Source organism: Cololabis saira, chromosome 4 (genome assembly GCF_033807715.1).
Source record: "Cololabis saira isolate AMF1-May2022 chromosome 4, fColSai1.1, whole genome shotgun sequence".
NCBI classification, from domain to species: Eukaryota; Metazoa; Chordata; class Actinopteri; order Beloniformes; family Belonidae; genus Cololabis; species Cololabis saira.
In genome coordinates, this window is record NC_084590.1 from 1663295 (window position 1) to 1683812 (window position 20518).

A 20518-nucleotide genomic window follows, 5' to 3' on the forward strand; every position below is an offset into this window, starting at 1 on the left:
ATGCCCAACCAGTCATGCGTTGACTTTGCAAGAGACAAGGAGACTCTCTTTGACCGGTGGTGTGCAGCTAGTAAAGCTGATCAGTTGATGTTTAAAAACTGCCTCCCTGAGCGCACAGCTGTTTATTTAAATGAGCAAACGGTTTCCACTCTGCAGCAAGCTGCAAAACTTGCTGATGAGTTCACGCTTACACATAAGACCGTGTTTGTGAAAAGGGATGCCATTCAAAACAGACATGCCTACAAACCTGACGTCCAGGTGCGTAGTAGGTCCTCTACGGGTCCCAAGCCTGATAGACCATGCTATTACTGCCTTAAGTCTGGACACCTTATCGCTGACTGTGAAGCCTGCAAGCAGAGACAGAAGTCGAATTCAAAACCCTTGAGGTGGACGCCAGTGCAACTGGGGCCAGTGCAGTATTATTACAGGGTAACAGTGATGGTGTGACTTATCCCGTGTGCTACTTCTCCTCAAAGTTTAAGCGTCATCAGTTGAACTATTCCACCATTGAGAAGGAGACACTAGCGATGCTCCTGGCTTTACAACACTTTGAGGTGTATGTCGGGTCAAGCTCATTCCCTGTCACTGTGTACACTGACCATAATCCACTTGTTTTTTTGAGCCAGATGTACAACAGTAACCAGCGCCTGATGCGTTGGGCCCTCCTGGCACAGAGCTACAACCTGGTTATCCACCACAAGAGGGGAGCTGACAATGTGATGGCAGATGCGTTGTCCCGTGGGTGAGGCTATTCCCATAATGTATTGAGTACACTAGCTGTGGATTAACGGGGTGAGGTTCATTCTTATGGGAGGGGGTGTTACGTGCCGTAGTGTGTGTGTGTGGGTGTTTTCTTTTTCCTTGTTGTAGGAGCTGCTGGGACGGTGCCTTGCAGCTGTTGCCCATCTACAATCAGGAGGCTTCGCAGGTGTGACAATCAGGAAACTGCTACAAAGGAGAGTGGACTGGAGCTGTCCTGTGTGGACCGTGCTGTGTGCGGTGTTCGGTGTCCGTGGACTGCTTCAGTGCTCCCCAGAACCGCTGTTTCACCACCTTGCGTTCTGCCAGTGTTTTGATTTAGGTGTATTCTACCAGTGTGTAGCAAGTTTAATTTGGTGTTTTTCCTGAGTTTCCCTGATCGTGCTTGGTTGTCCCTCCTTTTGAGTGGATTGTTTTTTGTTAAATGGTTAGTCCTTGTTGTCCTCGGTTTTTGGAGGATTGTTTTGTGTTTAACAATTTTTGAGTCCTTGTTTATTAATAAAATCCCTGAATTTTGTTTAAACTCCCAGCCGTCATCGTTTTCCCTTCCCGGGAAATTTCTACTATTGTTGCTCCTGAACCTCCCAGTTTGTTCAGTTCGTAACAATTACAAATAATAGCAGTGACCAAAACACCTGCAGAAATACTGCAGGAATGACATAGCAGCAGTTAAATGCAGCCTTCTGTAAGCTTTAAATATCCACTGGGCTTACATCAAATACATCAAAACACAACAATAAAAAACACTTTTCTGAACTTACCAATATGACTCTGTCCTTCACAGGATAAGTAACATGGATCACTGCAAAAACTCTAAATCTTAACAAGAATATTTGTCTTATTTCTAGTTAAAATGTCTCATTTTAGTAAAAAAATCTCATTACACTTAAAACAAGACTCATCACTGGAAAAAACAATTTACACCGGTTTCAAGTAGATTTTCACTTGAAATAAGTAGAAAAATCTGCCAGTGGAACAAGATTTTTTTTTTTTTTTTTGTAATAAGATAAATCTTGTCCCACTGGCAGAAAATTTACTTGAAACAGGTGAAAATTGTCAAATTAATTTTTCTGGTGATGACTCTAAATGTTGAAATAGCAGTAAAACATTCATTGATGAAATGACATAAGGGATGGAAAGGAGGGATGGCAGTTTTACAGGGGGATGGTTTGGACCGTTTTTATTTCAGGGGGGATGCCATCCCCCCTTAACTCCAGTACTGGTTATACAGGTATAACTTATACCTCTATACTAGTACGAGCAGGATTCCCCTTGCCTTGGTGAAGTGTTTTCAGTGCTGCAGTTGCTCAAGTGTTCCAGAGGATGGAGCTATCGGCCTGTGAGAGGAGGAACACTTAGCAGTCTGTTCTGGTCAGGAATTAGTATTATTGAACAATTTATAACTTAACTGTTATGGATTATTTAATGTTCTACCACATATTCATTACTATATATTTGATGTAAAAAATTATACAAACATTTTCCTCTTTCTGTCTGTTATTTGTTCTGCAATCATCTTGTCTGGTTCATTTTGGACTGTTTTGTTTTGGAGCCTTCACCCATCCCACCATCTCTTACAGTCATCTACCAGGTAGAGTCCATGTTGCCCAACTTCTCAAAAAAAGATCTAGAAACCGACAATGAACTCTGACTGTGAGACTCTCCATCACATGCACTCTAATGTTGTCATTTCAGGATAACACAACATGGAAACTGATGTATGGAACAGCTGTATCTGTAGGATTGGTAAGAACTCTCATGGTTTGATTGGGCTGATCCCAGTCCATTCATTTCTTCCTGAAACCCTCATCATTTTGAACAGTTTTGAAGAATTTAGAAAAAAATGATCATATCAGTACTTGCTGTGAGCCCTAAAAAGCCAGTTCTCTTTCAGTATCTTTCCATAAAGCATTTTTGAATTTGACAGGTAGATTGTTGTTACAAACATCTTGGGTGACTGTCTCAACATCTTCTGTCTTTTGAATTATACTCAGATTTACTTCAAAAACGTTGATCCATCAATTGCAGCGCTCCTTATTTCTTTTATTTCTGGGGATCTATTGTCATGCAGTAGCCTTTTATGAGATGATGATTCAGACCAATGGATAAAGATCTATACATGTGTTTAGTACATGTTAATAACCTAGCACTGGCCAACACTGTAGTTGTATTTAGAAATTTAAAGATTTAACATTTCCAAGAATCTTTCATTTTGGCTTCAAAAGAAAGAAAAGCACTAAGTGTAGGAGGGTTTCTACAGAACAGGTTTCTTGTAAAGTACTGGGTAAAATATGAGTTACTGTGTTACGCTTGATCAGTCTACAAGTCAGTTCTACAACTCTGTCTATGCGTGACTTAAAGGGGTCCTATTATGAAAAACAGGTTTTTTCTTGCTTTAACATATATAAAGTGGTCTCCCCTCAGCCTGCCAACTCAGAGAAGGAGGAAAGTAACCAAGCCGCCCCGGATGAACCGTCCAGTGTCATGTGGATCTACGAGCCAATAAGATTCTGCTCCCATCGTGACGTCACGTCTCGACCAATCAGAAGAAAGGGCGGGGCTAATTCAGGCCAATGAAGGTCAAGTACTCAAAACAGAGTCCGATGACCCCACCCACGACTCTGTATGTCAAACCATTCAAAAGTTATGGCAGAAAGTAGGAACTATCAAATATGGACCAATCAGATGAAGATGCGCGATTTTTAGCATCTAGCGTCGCCACGGTAACGCTTCTGACTGAGAAAAGTAAATCTCGTTGTCGCAGGATCGAGACGCACATTTTGATGTATAACACACCTGGGTGCACGTTACGGTTCGTACCGTAATTAACTGCCGAAGAAGTGGCATAAAATGCGCCAAAATTACACGATTAATTCAAAATGGCCGACTTCTTGTTCGGCTTCGGCCATGGCGCCAAGAGACTTTTCTTTAAGTTGCGCCATGATACAGGTGTGTACCGATTTTCGTGCATGTACGTCAAGCCGTATTGTGGGGGAGGCACAAAGTTTCCTAGGGGGCGCTGTTGAGTCATTTTGCCACGCCCATTAATGCAAACCATTAAATATCACATTTTTCGCCAGGCCTGGTTTGCGTGCAAAATTACGATGATTTACATAAGATGGCCTCCGATGCGTGAAACCACTAACAACTAACTCCGCCGGCCGGAGCTTCCGCCATTTTTTCATAGCGGTGTATGGCGTCATTCAGGCAGCCAATCAGCACAGAGCCTCATTATCATAGCCCCCCGCCCACTCAGAATCCTGCATAGATAATGAGGTTAGAGACTGGAAGATAAAGACATGGTTTAGAGGCTGAATTTCTAATTTATTTAGCAAAAACAATCAAAAAGCTTGTTTTTTAAGACATTCAAGGCCTGTTTAAAATAGGTAATAGATGCCATAATAGGTCTCCTTTAAGTTCTTACTGCAATTACTGCAAACAAGGGGGCCCCCATCTCTAAAGATGACTAGGCACAGAACAACTGGAAATACATAGGGCCCCGCCTGAGGTTAACAGTTTGCATTATCCAAATAAAAGAACTTAAAATCATTCAGTGACCTTCCCTCTCTGTCGTCTCAGGTGTGATCCTCCACTGATGGTTGAAACAACTGGTGACTGGAGAGGAACCGTTTGTCTTTCCGTGCCATTTATAATGGGTGGTATGAACCAATCGTTTCACTGTCCCAACAAAGATCCAAACCCCAGGGGTTTTCCTCCACCTTGGAGAGGGAATCCGGAGTTTTCACAACCCTCTGACCCCAGAGTATCTTGTCACATTGCCTACTTATTTGAGTCCTGATGGAAAACTCACATCATTGGGCCTTGTTGAGAACAAGCTGGGGCTGCGGAGAGACCTCCTGCCAGCCTTTCATGCATTTTTATGTAAGGACTCAAATTACAGGGGACGTTGTGGCTTCAGTGGGTGGTCTATAGAGGAAAAGGCGTTTGCCTCCACTCAGTGAACAGAATTATAGAAATGTTTGAGAGGTTGGAATAATCAGACAAAGACCCAGTCCCCTACGGATCGAGGGATTTCCGATGCTCACTAGTTGAACTAGGGCCAGAAAAAGTTGCCAGAATGCTTTTCGTCGTCATTTGCGGGACTGAATAAAAAAAAAACAACATGGCGGACATTTCTTATTTTTTTTAGTGAATAAAATCAATATTTTGAGTTAGTTTCTGCATAAAAATGCGTTTTGATTACATTTCTAGCGAGAAATACATATTTTACTTTCAACCCCGCCACCTGCGAGACCAGGGGCCGACCAGGAAGAACCCGGAACCCAGGCCACCAGCAACCCCACAGAGGGGAGAGGTAGGAGGGAGGCAAACCACCGCCAGCGAGCCCCCCGCCCCGGTCCGGGCCGGACACGTGGCCAGGAGGCCCTCACCCTCCAGGCCAACGACCCCCACCCGGCGAGGGGCCAGCCTGCCCAGCCTGCGTCGATTTAACGCGGAACCATAAATCAGCTCCCGAGTTCTCATCCTGAAATTTTCTGATCAAATTTCTTAACAGGCGTTATTTGGGATAACGGTTACTTTTACGCCTGAAAAAATATTAAAACTTAATAAAGTGCCATATTAACAGCGCTACAGCTGAAATTAAAAACAGCTTTTAGCTCTGGGCTTCCTGATATGGTGTGACGTATGTGCAAACGTAACTACGCAGTCGCTTACATACTCGAACGTAAACCATGCAGTGACGTAGCAAGCTAAATTTAGGGGTGGTGCTGAAAGTAGGAGTACTGGGGGGATTGGGACTGGGCCCTGGGAAGATTTTAAGGGCCCTAAAATTTGTGGCTTAATTTTTAGGGGTAGTGGTAGTGAGTTAGGGATAGTGGTAGAAAGTAGGGGGTGTATTGGGATTGGCCTTAAGACTCCGGCCTGCTGACCAGTTATGCTCCACGATGGCCTCTCAGTCCGGCTGGAGTGACTTACTCTAAAGCCAGCAAGAACAGACCCCCCCTCCCAGTTTAGAGTGGTTTGATCTTCAGTTGGCATTTGAAAGGCTAATTTTTCATTTTCAATGACTATGTCTGCCTCTTTCCATTCTCAGCTTGAATCCACACTGCAATTGGCTCTCTCCCCAGGACACAGCTCTTCCTCACCGCTACACAACCCCCACTGATCTGGGTTAGGCCAGAGAGAGTCTTCTACTACCATATGAAGTGTGAAAGGAAAGGGTTGGCTTTAAGCAGTGGGACTCCTTGAATGTTCTCAATGTGAGGGTTGCTGACAGTATATGTGTGTAGGCACTGGCACTAGTCTGAGCGTTTGCTCAGTCACTCGTGCATGTTGTTGTACCCAGTACTGGAGTTGAGGGGGGATGAGGGGGGATGGCATCCCCCCCTGAAATAAAAACGGTCCAAATCATCCCCCCTGTAAAACTGCCATCCCCCCTTTCCATCCCTTATGTCATTTCATCAATGAATGTGGTTTTACTGCTATTTCAACATTTAGAGTCATCACCAGAAAAATAACTTATTTGACGATTTTCACCTGTTTCAAATAAATTTTCACTTGAAATAAGTAGAAAAAATCTGCCAGTGGGACAGGATTTATGTTCTCATTACAAGCAAAAAAATCTTGTTCCACTGACAGATTTTTCTACTTATTTCAAGTGAAAATCTACTTGAAACAGGTGAAAATTGTTGTTTTTTTCAGGGATGAGTCTTGTTTTAAGTGTAATGAGATTTTTTTTTACTTAAATGAGACATTTTAACTAGAAATAAGACAAATATTCTTGTTAAGATTGTGAGTTTTTGCAGTGATCCATTTTACTTATCCTGTGAAGGACAGAGTCATATTGATAAGTTCAGAAAAGTGTTTTTTATTGTTGTGTTTTGATGTATTTGATGTAAGCCCAGTGGATATTTAAAGCTTACAGAAGGCTGCATTTAACTGCTGCTATGTCATTCCTGCAGTATTTCTGCAGCTGTTTTGGTCACTGCTATTATTTGTAATATATTATATTATTTGTAATCAGCACAAATTATCTGTCCCCATATAATAAAGTCCACCATCCCCCTTGTTTTTTTTTTTTTTACAACTCGAGTACTGGTTGTATGTGTGAACCAGAAAAAGAAGAAAAACCAATGTAGCAGCAGCAGGGGGTGAGGTGATGAGGTGTGAGTACAGTGACACCAGCAGTGTTGATACAGAGCAGCAAGGACAGGTGGTACGACGGGTTTATCCCACAGACTGTAGCGCTGCCCGCCCTTTCTGACCCTTTGAAAACCACAGGACTCCAAAAGACTTCAAAAAGGGTGGGAGAGGGCAAGAGAACAGAGAACAGAGAGGGAGAAAGTGAAAACAGCATGTGTGACAGCAGGTGATGAATTGGAAAAAAGAAATAAAAGGAGGGAGGGAATCCCAGCAGCTTTCACACGAACAACGTTTAATTGGTAAAGTAGCTCCCAGCACAACGTCCCTGGAAAAGTCAGTGAAACTAATAGACTAAACAAAAAAGAAAGTCCAGAGTGCTCAGAAGGTTCATCTAAGTCGTGTGACGAAGGTGCTCTTTGGTGGGAAAAAGGATATCAAAAAGGAAGAAAAATCCAAGGCACTCTTCTTCAAATATAAAAAGCCTTTATTTAAATTGGCTATTTCATGTGGAAAGATTAAAAAGTGGGTTACAGCCCACACGTTTGGGCCACAGCTTCCTCAGGGGGGAACACTCAACACACTGATTCTCCTTAAATGGGATGATTGAAATCACCTGGGCAGGTGGGAGGACAAATACAAAACAAAAGAAATAACAGATAATGTCCAATAGATGGCTCCACCAATTGTTAAACAATGAAATACTGGAGATAGGAAAAGCAAAGTTAAAAAAGATGACTGAAATCAATGTCTTCATTTAAACCTGGATAGATAGTGGCTTTCATTTGGTAAATGTAAAAGGTCTCTCTCTGCAGAAGTAATTTGAGTCTGTCACCACCTCTAATGTTTTTTTGAATACTTTCTAACCTTCAACCATAAGTGAACCTGGGTTGCTGTCATGTGCTCCAAAAAAGTGCTCAGCCATTGGGTCATCAAAATAGACTACTTGTCTGCAAACCAGTTCCCAGCTCAGTTTGTGCTTGTGTGGATTAACCATCCACAGTCCAGTCATAAATAAGAAGCTTTTGGACTGAAAGATTTGGCACAACGCTATCCCGTCATGTCATAGCTCTGTCTCATTCTCTGGGAGACAGTGGTTGTTACTGGACACAGATTCTGGCTTTGTTTGAGACCTTAGTACACTAACATAAAAATATGCTTGTCCTGGCAATAGAAACAGATTTAATCAGCTTGTAAATGTAGTATTTGTTATCACAGCAACAAATTTCATCTGTTTCCACTCAAGGAATGCACGAAAATCAGTCAATGACCTTCCAGTTGAAAGAGAGTGAAGTCAAAGATGTGAAGCAGTAACCACCTTCATCTTCCACTACTGTTAGTTCTTACTAAAACAGACACTTATTAAATAAAAAACATAAAAAAAGGGGAAGGACAAAAAAATCTGAATGGTAAACCTGCCTATTGCTATATATATACTGTATTGTCCTTGTTTGTATTTCACTTCAAAGTAAATTGAGATTAAATAAATTAAATATATACATAAATAAACATATTTATTTTGAAATGTAATGTAATGTAATGTAGCATCATTACATTACATTTCAAAATAAAAACTCCAGAGTATCATCCATTCTTCTTCTTCTTCTTCTTCTTCTTCTTCTTCTTCTTCTTCTTCTTCTTCTTCTTCTTCTTCTTCTTCTTCTTCTTCTTCTTCTTCTTCTTCTTCTTCTTCTTCTTCTTCTTCTTCTTCTTCTTCTTCTTCTTCTTCTTCTTCTTATTATTATTATTATTAAAATAATGGACAACTAAATCAATTTCTCTTGATTGTGTTTTTTTTTTATCATGACTATTTGCCCCGAATATATTTAGCTTTAGATTATAAACTATACTGTTAGGTTTAGAAAAATAAAATACCTGGTTATGGTTAGTAAAAAATAGACAGCTCATGCATATTTCCAATGTGCACGTGATTTAAATATTGCACATGTATACATCCATATATCTGGCTATCAGAACTGTAAATTAGAAATGTTTTGTGGGTCTTTTGTCAACAAGATTATCTGAAAACCTGCCATTTATTACAGTTGAAACAGGGTCAGAGAACGTATCAAATGTTGCTGCAGAACAGTGGCCTAGTGGAGGATGCACCATGTTTTCCAGCAAGTCCATTCACTCCTTTAAAAGGCTATAACTCTACAAAGTTCACTTTCAGTGACCAGAACAAACAACTCTAGATGGTTTTGTTTCTTGTAACACAGCAGAATAAATCCTACAGAGCTTCAGCGTGGAGAGATTCTGGCTCTGATATGGTTTGTGTCAAGGTTTTTCTGATATTTGATCATGTATTTATTTTAAAGAAGATCAACTACAATTCTGAAAGTTGTGATCTTTTAAAGGTCGAAATATTAGTGCGCTGGCATGAAATGGAGCTACTTTGGTTTTGTATGGGGAACTATTAGTGCTCTTTGTGCAATGAAATGTTTAAAATGACACTGTTTAGTGCCTGAATGACTAAATAAATGGAAGTGTAGTTGCCAGCCTTTTCTCCTCACCTTCGTATTTCATCCTCATTAGCTTTTCTCCTGGACCCTGGGTTTACATGGTCCTCCCAGTTCTGCCTGGGGTTTTGGCAGGGGAGATAATCATAGTATAAACCTTTCCCCATGTTCTCCTCAATCTTCAGGGCTCCCCGCCCCGTCTAAGGAACCGCTGGTGCCGAGGACTATTTACACTTGGAATCATGGATGTTCATTTCTCCTGGACCCACTTGACTTCTGATGAAATAAAGCCAAAAGTGAAAAACTCCCTCAAGCCCCACTCTTCTCTTCTTCCCTGCTATTTTTTACTGCTGTTTTGTATCTTGGTGCTCTAAATATTTATTCTGACCACCCAAACTGTATAATAATAATAATAATAATAATAATAATAATAATAATTATTATAATAATAATAATAATAATAATGATAATAATAATAATAATAATAATAATAATTAAATAATAACAACAACAACAACAACAACAATAATAATCATGATAATAATAACAATAATTAAATAATAATATTAGTAATAATAATAATAATAATAATAATGATAATAATACGGGGAGGGGGTCTATTCGGCGGCATGCACGTGTGAAGAGAGAGTCTGGTATTTGGGCCAGACCTCCAGTGAGAGTCATCATTCCTCTGGGGAAGTGAGTCCAGCAGCGGGTCAGTGAGTCACAGCTCGGTAGACTGTCTATCACTCACCAGGGTGATGACTGGCTGGTGCTGAACACTGGAGGCTTTTACGCGCGAGGTGCAAAAGAAAAATCACCACTTTTGTCTCTCTCTCTCTCTCTCTCTCTCTCTCTCTCTCTCTCTCTCTCTCTCTCTCTCTCTCTCTCTCTCTCTCTCTCTCTCTCTCTCTCTCTCTCTCTCTCTCTCTCTCTCTCTCTCTCTCCCTCTGCAGATTTATTGGCCTTTTCAAATGAAGTGTGTGGAACCAATTTGACTCTTGTAAACAGAAATGAGACCAGAGCGATGCAGATTTCAAAGACCCGACTGGGAGGAGGGGGGTTGTATTCCAGGAAGGATAACGCGCTGGGCGTGTGTGTGTGTGTGTGTGTGTGTGTGTGTGTGTGTGTGTGTGTGTGTGTGTGTGTGTGTGTGCGTGCGTGCGTGCGTGTGTGTGTGTGTGATGCAGAGGAGAATAATTCCTCGCACTAAACCCCCGGATTATTACTGTGATGGACTAAAATCCCAGGATTTTTTAAGCAGCTATATGGCAATTGAAAACTGTAATCCCAGCCACGCACTATCTAGAAATTACATTTGTGGATAAAAGGTGTGCAATTTCACCGAGGAATCCAAAACTATCTATTACCAAGCAGCTTATTTTTGTGCTGTCAGTGTGGACTGAACATTCATTCGTGCAAACTTAAAAAAAAGAGCATCCAACGGCAGATACATTGAATGATGCGTAAATGCTGGGGACGCTGCTGGCAGACACGTCCTTATTTCTGAGGTGTCAAAACAAACTAATCCCACAACACACACATACACAGACAACAGTGGGCTATATTTGGATATAGCCTCTGTTCGTGAATTGCTGTCAGTAATTGCAGTAACGCATCACTCGATCGGCGCTCTCAGCTCGGAAATGCGGCCTGATGAGAAGTGAGGTGCGCTTGTTTTCTGCAAGGTTTCGACTGTGTCTGCAAATTGATTCCGTTTCGAATGAATAAACATCAACTCTGCAAGACTTCCCCTCTTTGCAAATTGTGCTAGGAAAGACCCCCCCCCCCCTCTCTTTTAGGTTGCAACACCGGCCGCAGCAGGAAATTCGCTTTAGAACTGATCGGCTGCGTCTTATTACCATCATCATGAACATCAGCATAACAGTGCAGGCGCTCAACGCCATTTATGTTTCTTTTAGAAGCAGAAGCTGAGGTTTTGCTGCATCCTGGTGCGGGGAGACTGTGGGTGACAGGGATGTAGCGAAAAGGAAGCGGTTTGTTCTCATTATTTTAGTGCGTTGGATGAAATTAGTCACCTCCTTTTTGATGTCTGCCTTAGATATAAAAAACCCTTATCTTGAGTGTGGACTGAAAGTAGGAATCCAAGGGGGAAATTTCACAACAGCTTGTTAATGCACCATGAGTCAGATTCAGTTCCAGTGAATTAGTATAATGCATAGAGGGAAGGTGGGATTTTGAAGGTTTATGTTTTTCTTTGGCATGTCTCCTTTTCGTAAATCTTGTTATGACCAAATTAAAAACAAAATCTAGAAAAATATACAGATCCAAGTTTAAGGAAATAATGTCACTGTGAAGGCAGAGGAAAAACATGCTTATTATTGTAGCCCCTTTGCCTGTGATGAGGAACAGGTGGTGGGTTTGTGACTGAGACAGAGGCACATCTGCCATGGAATATTCACACCTCCCAGTCCCTCCCAGTCCCTCCCAGTCCCACCAGTAAACAGGATGCGGTCCCGTTTGAGTGCTGGAGTCTGGGACTCAGGTCTGGGGGGTGGGGGGGGTGATGTAGTTCAACACTGACCTGCTTCTAACATTAAAATGAGAAAGTTGACAGGGAGAGGGAGGTACTGGGCACACTGGTACCACCAGGGGGGGCCAGGGGTGGCTGCGGCCCCCCCCTACAAATCTGCTGGCCACCCCACTGGCCTCAATAAAAAAAAAACACATAGATTCTATCGTCAGTTGCGTTTCATCCAAAATCATAGCCTAAAAAAGCTAAAATATATATATATATATATTAAAAAATATATTTTTTTAATTATATATATGTATTAATAAAAAAAATATACATTCTTTTTTTGTAATTCTTGTCATTCTTATTTTTCCCCCTTTTTTGGCTTATAATAACAACTTTGGAATGTGTTTTATTCTGCTTATATCCCCTTATTTACCAATTCCTGACTGGGTTATTAGCTACATGTGTTTATAGTTGATGAAACTTTGTCCTCGTCAGACGTGGAAGGAGTAACATTAGGCCGAGCTGGAACGTTACAATCTCCAGCTTTAGGCTTCGTTATTGTCACTAATTTATCCTTCAGGTCTAACTAGCGTTAAATAGAAAATAGTCAAGTCAATTTCGCAACGAATGTCCTTTTCTTAAACAGCTAGCTAGCTCGTTTTCCCGCTCTAAAGTTGACATTAGTCACATGACTCACGTCATGGGAATCATTTATGTAGAGTTGGAGACTAAAAGACTGAAATATATATATAGAGAGAGAGAGAGAGAGAGAGAGAGAGAGAGAGAGAGTGAGAGGAGAGAGAGAGAGAGAGAGAGAGAGAGAGAGAGAGAGAGAGAGAGAGAGAGAGAGAGAGAGAGAGAGAGAGAGAGAGAGAGAGAGAGAGAGAGAGAGAGAGAGAGAGAGAGAGATTTGGCTGGGTAGGCATAATCTCCGGTATAAAGATGTCTGTAAGAAGGATCTGATTGTAGTACCGAACCACAGTGAATGGAAGAGGCTGGCAGCAAATGGTGAGGCATGGAGAGACACAGTGAAAGAGGCTATGGTAGTGGATGACACCAGACTTGCACAGAAACAAGCGTCAAAAACGCCAACGCCGTCACGCTCCAAGTCTATTGCAAAGTGAAGAATACAAGTGTGATCTGTGTGGACGGATCTGTGCTTCACGAATAGGCCTATACAGCCACACACGGTCAAGGAAGTGCACTGGCAAGCATCCATAGTCGATAAACGACTGACGGAGGCAGAAAAAAAAAAAAAAAAAAAATATATATATATATAATATATATATATATATATTTTTTTTTTTTACTCTCACAAATTATTTTGGTTAAAATTGCCTTTATTTCTTTTTAATTTGGAGGACCCCCTGCAGTACCTCCGCAGACCCCCGGTTGAAAACCCCTGCCTTAGGTTTTTACCAACATGGTATTAACCATTAATATATAAGCAGACAAGTTAGAAAGTAAAAAAAACAACGATTTCTGAGCCTGTATACAACACCAGTATAATAAAGTCCTGTAATGATGGCTTTAGTTTTGGTTCCACCCCAGGAATTGAAGTGGCCCCATCTGGCCCCCGTAGGAACCATGTCTGGAGCCGCCCCTGGTACCGGCCCCCAACCAGCCCCTGGTACCGGCCCCCACCCAACCAGCCCCTGGAACCGGGCCCCCACCCAACCAGCCCCTGGTACCGGCCCCCCAACCAGCCCCTGGTACCGGCCCCCACCCAACCAGCCCCCTGGTACCGGCCCCCAACCAGCCCCTGGTACCGGCCCCCACCCAACCAGCCCCTGGTACCGGGCCCCAATCAGCCCCTGGTACCGGCCCCCACCCAACCAGCCCCTGGAACCGGGCCCCCACCCAACCAGCCCCTGGTACCGGCCCCCAACCAGCCCCTGGTACCGGCCCCCACCCAACCAGCCCCTGGTACCGGCCCCCACCCAACCAGCCCCTGGTACCAGCCCCCACCCACCCAGCCCCTGGTACCGGCCCCCCACCCAACCAGCCCCTGGTACCGGGCCCCCAACCAGCCCCTGGTACCGGCCCCCCACCAGCCCCTGGTACCGGCCCCCCACCAGCCCCTGGTACCGGCCCCCACCCAACCAGCCCCTGGTACCGGCCCCCCACCAGCCCCTGGTACCGGGCCCCCCAACCAGCCCCTGGTACCGGCCCCCAACCAGCCCCTGGTACCGGCCCCCCCACCAGCCCCTGGTACCGGCCCCCAACCAGCCCCTGGTACCGGGCCCCCAACCAGCCCCTGGTACCGGGCCCCCAACCAGCCCCTGGTACCAGGCCCCCAACCAGCCCCTGGTACCGGCCCCCCCACCCAACCAGCCCCTGGTACCAGGCCCCCCAACCAGCCCCTGGTACCAGGCCCCCAACCAGCCCCTGGTACCAGCCCCCCAACCAGCCCCCTGGTACTGGGCCCCACCCAACCAGCCCCTGGTACTGGGCCCCCAACCAGCCCCTGGTACTGGGCCCCCAACCAGCCCCTGGTACCGGCCCCCTAACCAGCCCCTGGTACCGGCCCCCAACCAGCCCCTGGTACCGGCCCCCCACCAGGCCCTGGTACCGGCCCCCACCCAACCAGCCCCTGGTACCGGCCCCCCACCCAACCAGCCCCCTGGTACCGGCCCCCACCCAACCAGCCCCTGGTACCGGCCCCCAACCAGCCCCTGGTACCGGCCCCCACCCAACCAGCCCCTGGTACCGGCCCCCACCCAACCAGCCCCTGGTACCGGCCCCCACCCAACCAGCCCCTGGTACCGGGCCCCACCCAACCAGCAGGTTGGGTGGGGGCCCCTCTCCAGACCAGCTCCAATGTCCTTCTGTTACATCCCATCTGTAAAAATGTGTTGCGTGCAGGATCTTCCATGTCGGTGGTGGATTCATATCAGGTTATCTGGCAGATCACTGGGCAGGAAGGAAATAAAATAAAAACACCCAATCTGCTTCCAATTACATTTTGATTGGACTCGTAAAAGACCGATCAAGCTGCAAAAATCCAAACCCCTGCTAATCGATTGTCCTGAGCGGTAATGCTTCGTGGCAGATTCGAGATGACTTCAGAGTTCATTCCTGTCCCCTTAGACCTGGACAGAACCCCCCATGCACATCACCACATGAATACTATGTTAGGTATACTATGTACTTAATATGTATATCTAAGTAATAAAGGTTACCTAGCCTCGTTAATTAAAAAAGCAAACAAAAACAAAACAGGCGTGCTTAAAAAAAGCATTCAAGGACAAAATATTAGTCCAATAGTGATATATTCATGTTACTTACTGATGATTACACCCTTTTAATTGAAATACAGCTAAATGAAGTCCACGAATGTGTTGAAAAATATATCTGCTTTTAATGTTCTCACCACAAGTACATTAATTTTATCAATAATTTAAGCATATCCAAAGTCATTCATTCATTCATTCATTCATTCATTCATTCATTCATTCATTCATTCATTCATTCATTCATTCATTCATTTATTCATTTATTTGTGCGTTCGTTTGAGTTAAAATCCACATGAAGGCTCAGCTTCAACTAACATTTCAAAGCCATCAACGTCTCGTGAAAATCTTGCAATATAGCTCTTCAATGCATATAATTTGCAGTTTTCTTTATCTGCAAGGAGCATGTGTGATGTATTAAACATTAATTTACCAGACGTAATGTTTAAAACTATTTGTATTCTTAATAAAGGTGACATTTGGATGCTGATTGAACAATGGGATTTTGGGAGACTGTCACGAAACTTCTCCAATACACAGCGAACATCCCAGAGAAGGCTTTTTTTGTCAGCTCCAATAGACAATTTACAGCCAGTCTGCCTAATGAATGACCGTGTGCAGCGCAAGAAAAGCGTCGCTTATCACCCGATGATGGAGCGCAAACAGCCCGTGATGGGAGCGTTTGCGGGGCGGGCCAGGAGAGGCGGCCGGGCCGGGGGACGCGTCAATACACACACCTGCAGGGAAGTGGCCCCGGGGCCCGGGGCCCCTACTGCGACACAAACACACAGAAACACACAGAAACACGCAGAAAAACAACACCCAGCGCTGGCACGTCAGCTTCTGGCACAAGGCACAATTTGATTTCACACTTTTTACGACCCTTAAAATAGAGATGATTCTAGCTCCTGTGTTTAGTTTTAGTTTAGTTTAGTTTAGTTTTATTGGTCCTTTCAATTTCCACAACACAAATAACTCAAAGTACAGGTGTAAAATCGTCAGTGTTATTCAAAAAAAAATAAAATAATAATAATAATAATTTAATAATAATATATAAGTATATTATAATAATATATACTATAGTATATATTATTATATATATATATATACTATACTATATATATATATATTATTTATATATATATAATTTTTGGTGGATATAAGCTATAAGCTAAACGATGACGCCTACCCTTTTCACAAAAAAAGTCTAGCTTTTATAAACTAGTGCAATGTCATTAATAAGTATCATTCCATACCAGGTATATTATTGCAAGTAATCATACAATATTACAATCAGATACCATACACATAAGCCTACTACATATGCATACATACACTTGCATACTATATACTATTATATATATATTATATACTATATATACTACATACTATATATATACTAATATAATCATATACTATAATATATATATATATATAATATATATATGTATATACATGTATACCTACTGTACACATACATACATACACCTACACACATACATACACATGTCCATATAGGTACATGCCTATGTGCATTATACATTTGTTTAATATGTATTAACCATAGGTGTTTTTTGAATTGTAATAACGTGCTCCACATTTTTCATTTCAGTATCTAAGCTTGTTCCACTGAGATCATCGTTGTTTAACGTTGGTTCTTGTTTTTCCTGAACATAAATGTTGCCCTTAGTTCATATTGCCTAACTCTGCTCTGGTTGAGAGCGACATGTGTCTATTTTCTTGCCCAGTAAAGGCCATGGACAACATTATGAAGTTTAAAGTGTTGCCTGGAATATCGATTTGCAATCTCTACAGTAGGCTGCTGGAACAGCGCTCTGCAAATATGATCATAATCAGGATCAATTATTTTCGAAAATACAGAATCAGTTCTTTATTTCAAATAGCTCAGCCATATAATAAACCCTGACCATTCCTGGACTCTGAAATCCATCAGTCACGAGCAGCACTGCAGTAATGTAAACCTGAACCGTTGGCCCCCCCCCACCCCCACGCCTCCCACAAGGGACTATTGTGAAGAATTGGACTGTTACCCAACCACTCAGCTTTTGTTTAATGGGAACATTTCCCAGATTTAAATAGGCCAATGTTGGCTGATATTACGCAGCACATCGACGGGCAGCGGTGAACTTAGAAATGGGGAAGGTTTGCACATGCAGCCTCGTCTTTGGCACCTGCACGGATATGCATGCGTGCAAGAGGCATTTCAAATGTTTTTTTCAAATGAGATTTTTAAGTAGACACGTCCAGATGAGCTTATAGACAAGCCAAGAGAAACAGTGCAAGGTCTAAAAAAGACGACAGAAAAAAGCAGGACAACTCTGCCTTGAAGAATTCCAACTATTTTCATTTGTTTCTGTTAAGTCACTTAGGTCTCAGCTCCATACGCACTTGAAAAAATAAAAGCGGCCACAGAAGCAGACACTCACACATTCCTTACTGTATATGATCTGGAGATTCACTCTTTTCTGTCTCCGCAGGGGCGCTGGTGCAGCGCTACCTTTTGTGGGTGTCGGATGACTTAAGTGTGCCTCTGCGCGTAATTCAGCCTACTGCTTTGGGTTTTACTGCTGCAGAGTGTGAAAATCAGACATGAGTAGTCATAAATACACGAGGAAGTCAAATTACACCGAGATAAGGGAACATTTGGTGTCAGTCACCATACCAGCTCCTAATAAAGTAGAAGGCACATCTGATGTGGGCACCCCCCCCCAAACTAAACTATGAAAAAAAACGTATATCCGTCGATCTTCTAGATCCACATGTTTAACGTATCATTATAAATGATAAAACTTTTTTTTTTGTTTAAATCAAACGCCAAACCAATAATATGCTCCTAGTTGGTCAGTAATGTTCCATTGTTGTCCCGTCTATAGAATTTCAATGAAAACTATAATATGGGAGATTGGACACAAAGAATCAGCCTCGTTTCCATATCTTAAGCTTCAGTGAAGTGATTGAGGTGTCGATTTCCTTTCCATCAGCCCCCCCCCCCCCCCCCCCCCTGCATCCTCCATCCCCCCCGCCCCTCCCCTCCTCCCGACCGGGGCTATAAAGCCGGGAGGGCCGGCCCTGCAGAGGCTGCTGGTTCTGGTTCTGGAGGAAACGCAGCGCCCGCTCACGTCCCGTCTGCAGAACCCCCTCCGTGTCTCTGGAGCAGCTGATCTCAGACCACAGCAGCGGACACTTCAACCACCTTTTTGTGTTTTTTAAATCAGTTATTTCTTGGCTCCCCTCGGGAGGATACTTGGGGATATTGTGGGATGCTGGTCCCCGGCGCTGGTCCGCTGCGCGCCTGGCTGTGCGCGCTCAGCTGCGCGTCCTTTTTCCAATCCGGAGACGCGTCGCGGCTCAAGACTCCTGCTCTGCCCATCCAGTCTGAGAGGGAACCGCTGCCCTCCAAGGGCCTGCCAGGTAACAACACGCCGAGGAATCACAATCACAATCTGAATCAGAATCTGAATCTGAGTTTGAATCTGAATCACAATCAGCTTTATTGGCCAAGTTTGAACATTGCCCAACAAGGAATTGGACTCCGGTTATTTCGCTCACTGTACCTAGATTTAAAAAGTAGCAATCAGTGAATTAAAAAAATGTGGCACTTATTAACATATATACAATTAAGGAAGGATGGAGTTGCTCTTCTGCCGTCCAAACGCGCAGATGCGCAGTTTCTGTCTGCATGTCTTTAAGGATGATCAATAAATAGCTTGACTCTAACTTGACTTCAAGAATAGGACACACGGTTCAAGGACTTTAAAAAGAAAGAAAAACTAAGTTATATTCAATTTAACAATTCGGTTCAAGCTTCAAAAGTAAGTGGGTGCCAAATGCATCAGAAAGCTTATCAAACAGTTAAGAGCAGGAATTCCTCCACTTGTCAAATGGGAATCATCTGGATTTTAGGGAGCTAGACTCTTAAAGTTTCCAACTTTATGAGAAAACACACTATTTTTCGAGTTTCCTTGGAATATTTCATCCCAGTTTGAGTCATCTGTTGTCCTAAACGAGATGCAAACGTGAGTCAGAACCGCAGGAAGGTTGTGATTCACGGGTGAAAACCCCGACGTTTACGGCTCCTGGTGGTTTAAGGAGACTCTGCAGGAGCCGCAGCTTCATCAATCAATCCACTTTCCATTGCACGCGCTGACTCTGATCGATGATTTATTTATGATTTATTTCTGCAGAGACACACAAGTCTCTTAACTCGCTGTTTAAAGTCGCTGCAATGAAATATAACATGAAGCAGACTGATAGCAGCAGGGAGTGTGTGTGTGTGTGTGTGTGTGTGTGTGTGTGTGTGTGTGTGTGTGTGTGTGTGTGTGTGTGTGTGTGTGTGTGTGTGTGTGTGTGTGTGTGTGTGTGTGTGTGTGTGTGTGTGTGTGTGTGTGTGTGTGTGTGTGTGTGTGTGTGTGAGTGTTGTAAGCAGTTCTTCTAAACAGAAGTAACTGCAGGGCTTCAGTGTGACAAACACCCAATTATACTCGTAGCATGGTAATAATAACGCTAACTGCTATTTTTATCTGGGTAACATCAACATTAACTCCAGTCTTTACTTATTAGAACAGGGTTGTGCATTTCATACTTTTGCCTGTATTCTGTCAGACTTGCACTGAAGCGAAACACCAACTATATTTTGCTGATTTTCACTTTTTCAAAGTGATTAAAGCTCTTTAAGCGTACCGAGGGGATGGTGAGCCTTTTCCTTACAAGGATCTTTGGAAAGCACATTTTACATTTCTACTCCACATGGTTTATCTGACACAGATGTAAACATAAATCCATAAACACTTACCAGTAAGTCATACATCTCTTTGTTTACTTACTTATGGCATGCATGATTTTGTCAAATTGCTTAGAAAATAATTTCTTGGAAACCTATGACAATGTTTTGGAGAAAAAAGCCTCCTGGATCATTTGGATTGGACAGGATGCAAGGCTGAGTACCAAAACTCATGAGGCATTCAGAGTTTCGGCCAACTCCAACATGCCTGAGCAGTGAACCATACCAGATTTATTTGTTGTTAAATGTTCCATTCTTTGTAGTTTCTCATCAAGCGATTTAATCTAATAATTAATAGAAGTTACTTTTTTTCCTTAAATACAAGGGACCACAGTGGATCTCAAATGAAATACCACATGGGATTATTTTGGATCTCCACACTTAGTTCTAGCAGAAACTAAACATGCAATGCTTATTTGAAGTAGATTCTAATCCAGATTGCTGCTGGTTTGGAAGCTGAAGAACGGGGGTCATAACGACCTGACTGGAGCTCAGGACAGCGATATAAGAATATATAAGAATGTGCCATGTCTGTGTTGCAGGATGCTCCTTTGGGAGTCGGTTCTACTCCCTGGAGGACACGTGGCACCCGGACCTGGGCGAGCCATTCGGGGTCATGCACTGTGTCCAGTGCTACTGCGAACCCGTAAGTCTGATCTGTTTGGGTTCCATTTGACCAACG

At 43.1% G+C, this 20518-nt stretch overlaps 2 protein-coding genes across 3 annotated transcripts in view; both read left to right on the forward strand.

Annotated features, from left to right (window-relative positions):
* Window positions 1-13389: 13389 nt before the first annotated feature.
* LOC133442187 (uncharacterized) lies at window positions 13390-14928 on the forward strand. Its single transcript, XM_061720136.1, has 2 exons — window positions 13390-14589; window positions 14893-14928. The coding sequence occupies exons 1-2, from the start codon at window positions 13390-13392 to the stop codon at window positions 14926-14928; spliced, it is 1236 nt and encodes a 411-aa protein (XP_061576120.1).
* Window positions 14929-18152: 3224 nt separating this feature from the next.
* Window positions 18153-20518, forward strand: part of chrd (chordin) — a 31442-nt gene continuing 29076 nt past the window's right edge. For both annotated transcript variants that reach the window (XM_061720155.1, XM_061720156.1), the window contains exons 1-2: window positions 18153-18467; window positions 20379-20482. In XM_061720155.1, coding sequence (XP_061576139.1) covers window positions 18317-18467; window positions 20379-20482 — 255 coding nt within the window. In that variant the 5' untranslated portion in view covers window positions 18153-18316. The remainder of the gene's footprint in view (window positions 18468-20378; window positions 20483-20518) is intronic.

Coding starts and splice junctions, on each gene's coding strand:
- LOC133442187 (XM_061720136.1), top strand. CDS start 13,390: ATGTCTGGAGCCGCCCCTGGTACCGGCCCCCAACCAGCCCCTGGTACC. Junction 14,590..14,892: donor GGGCCCCACCCAACCAGCAG/GTTGGGTGGGGG, acceptor CTGTCCCCTTAG/ACCTGGACAGAACCCCCCAT.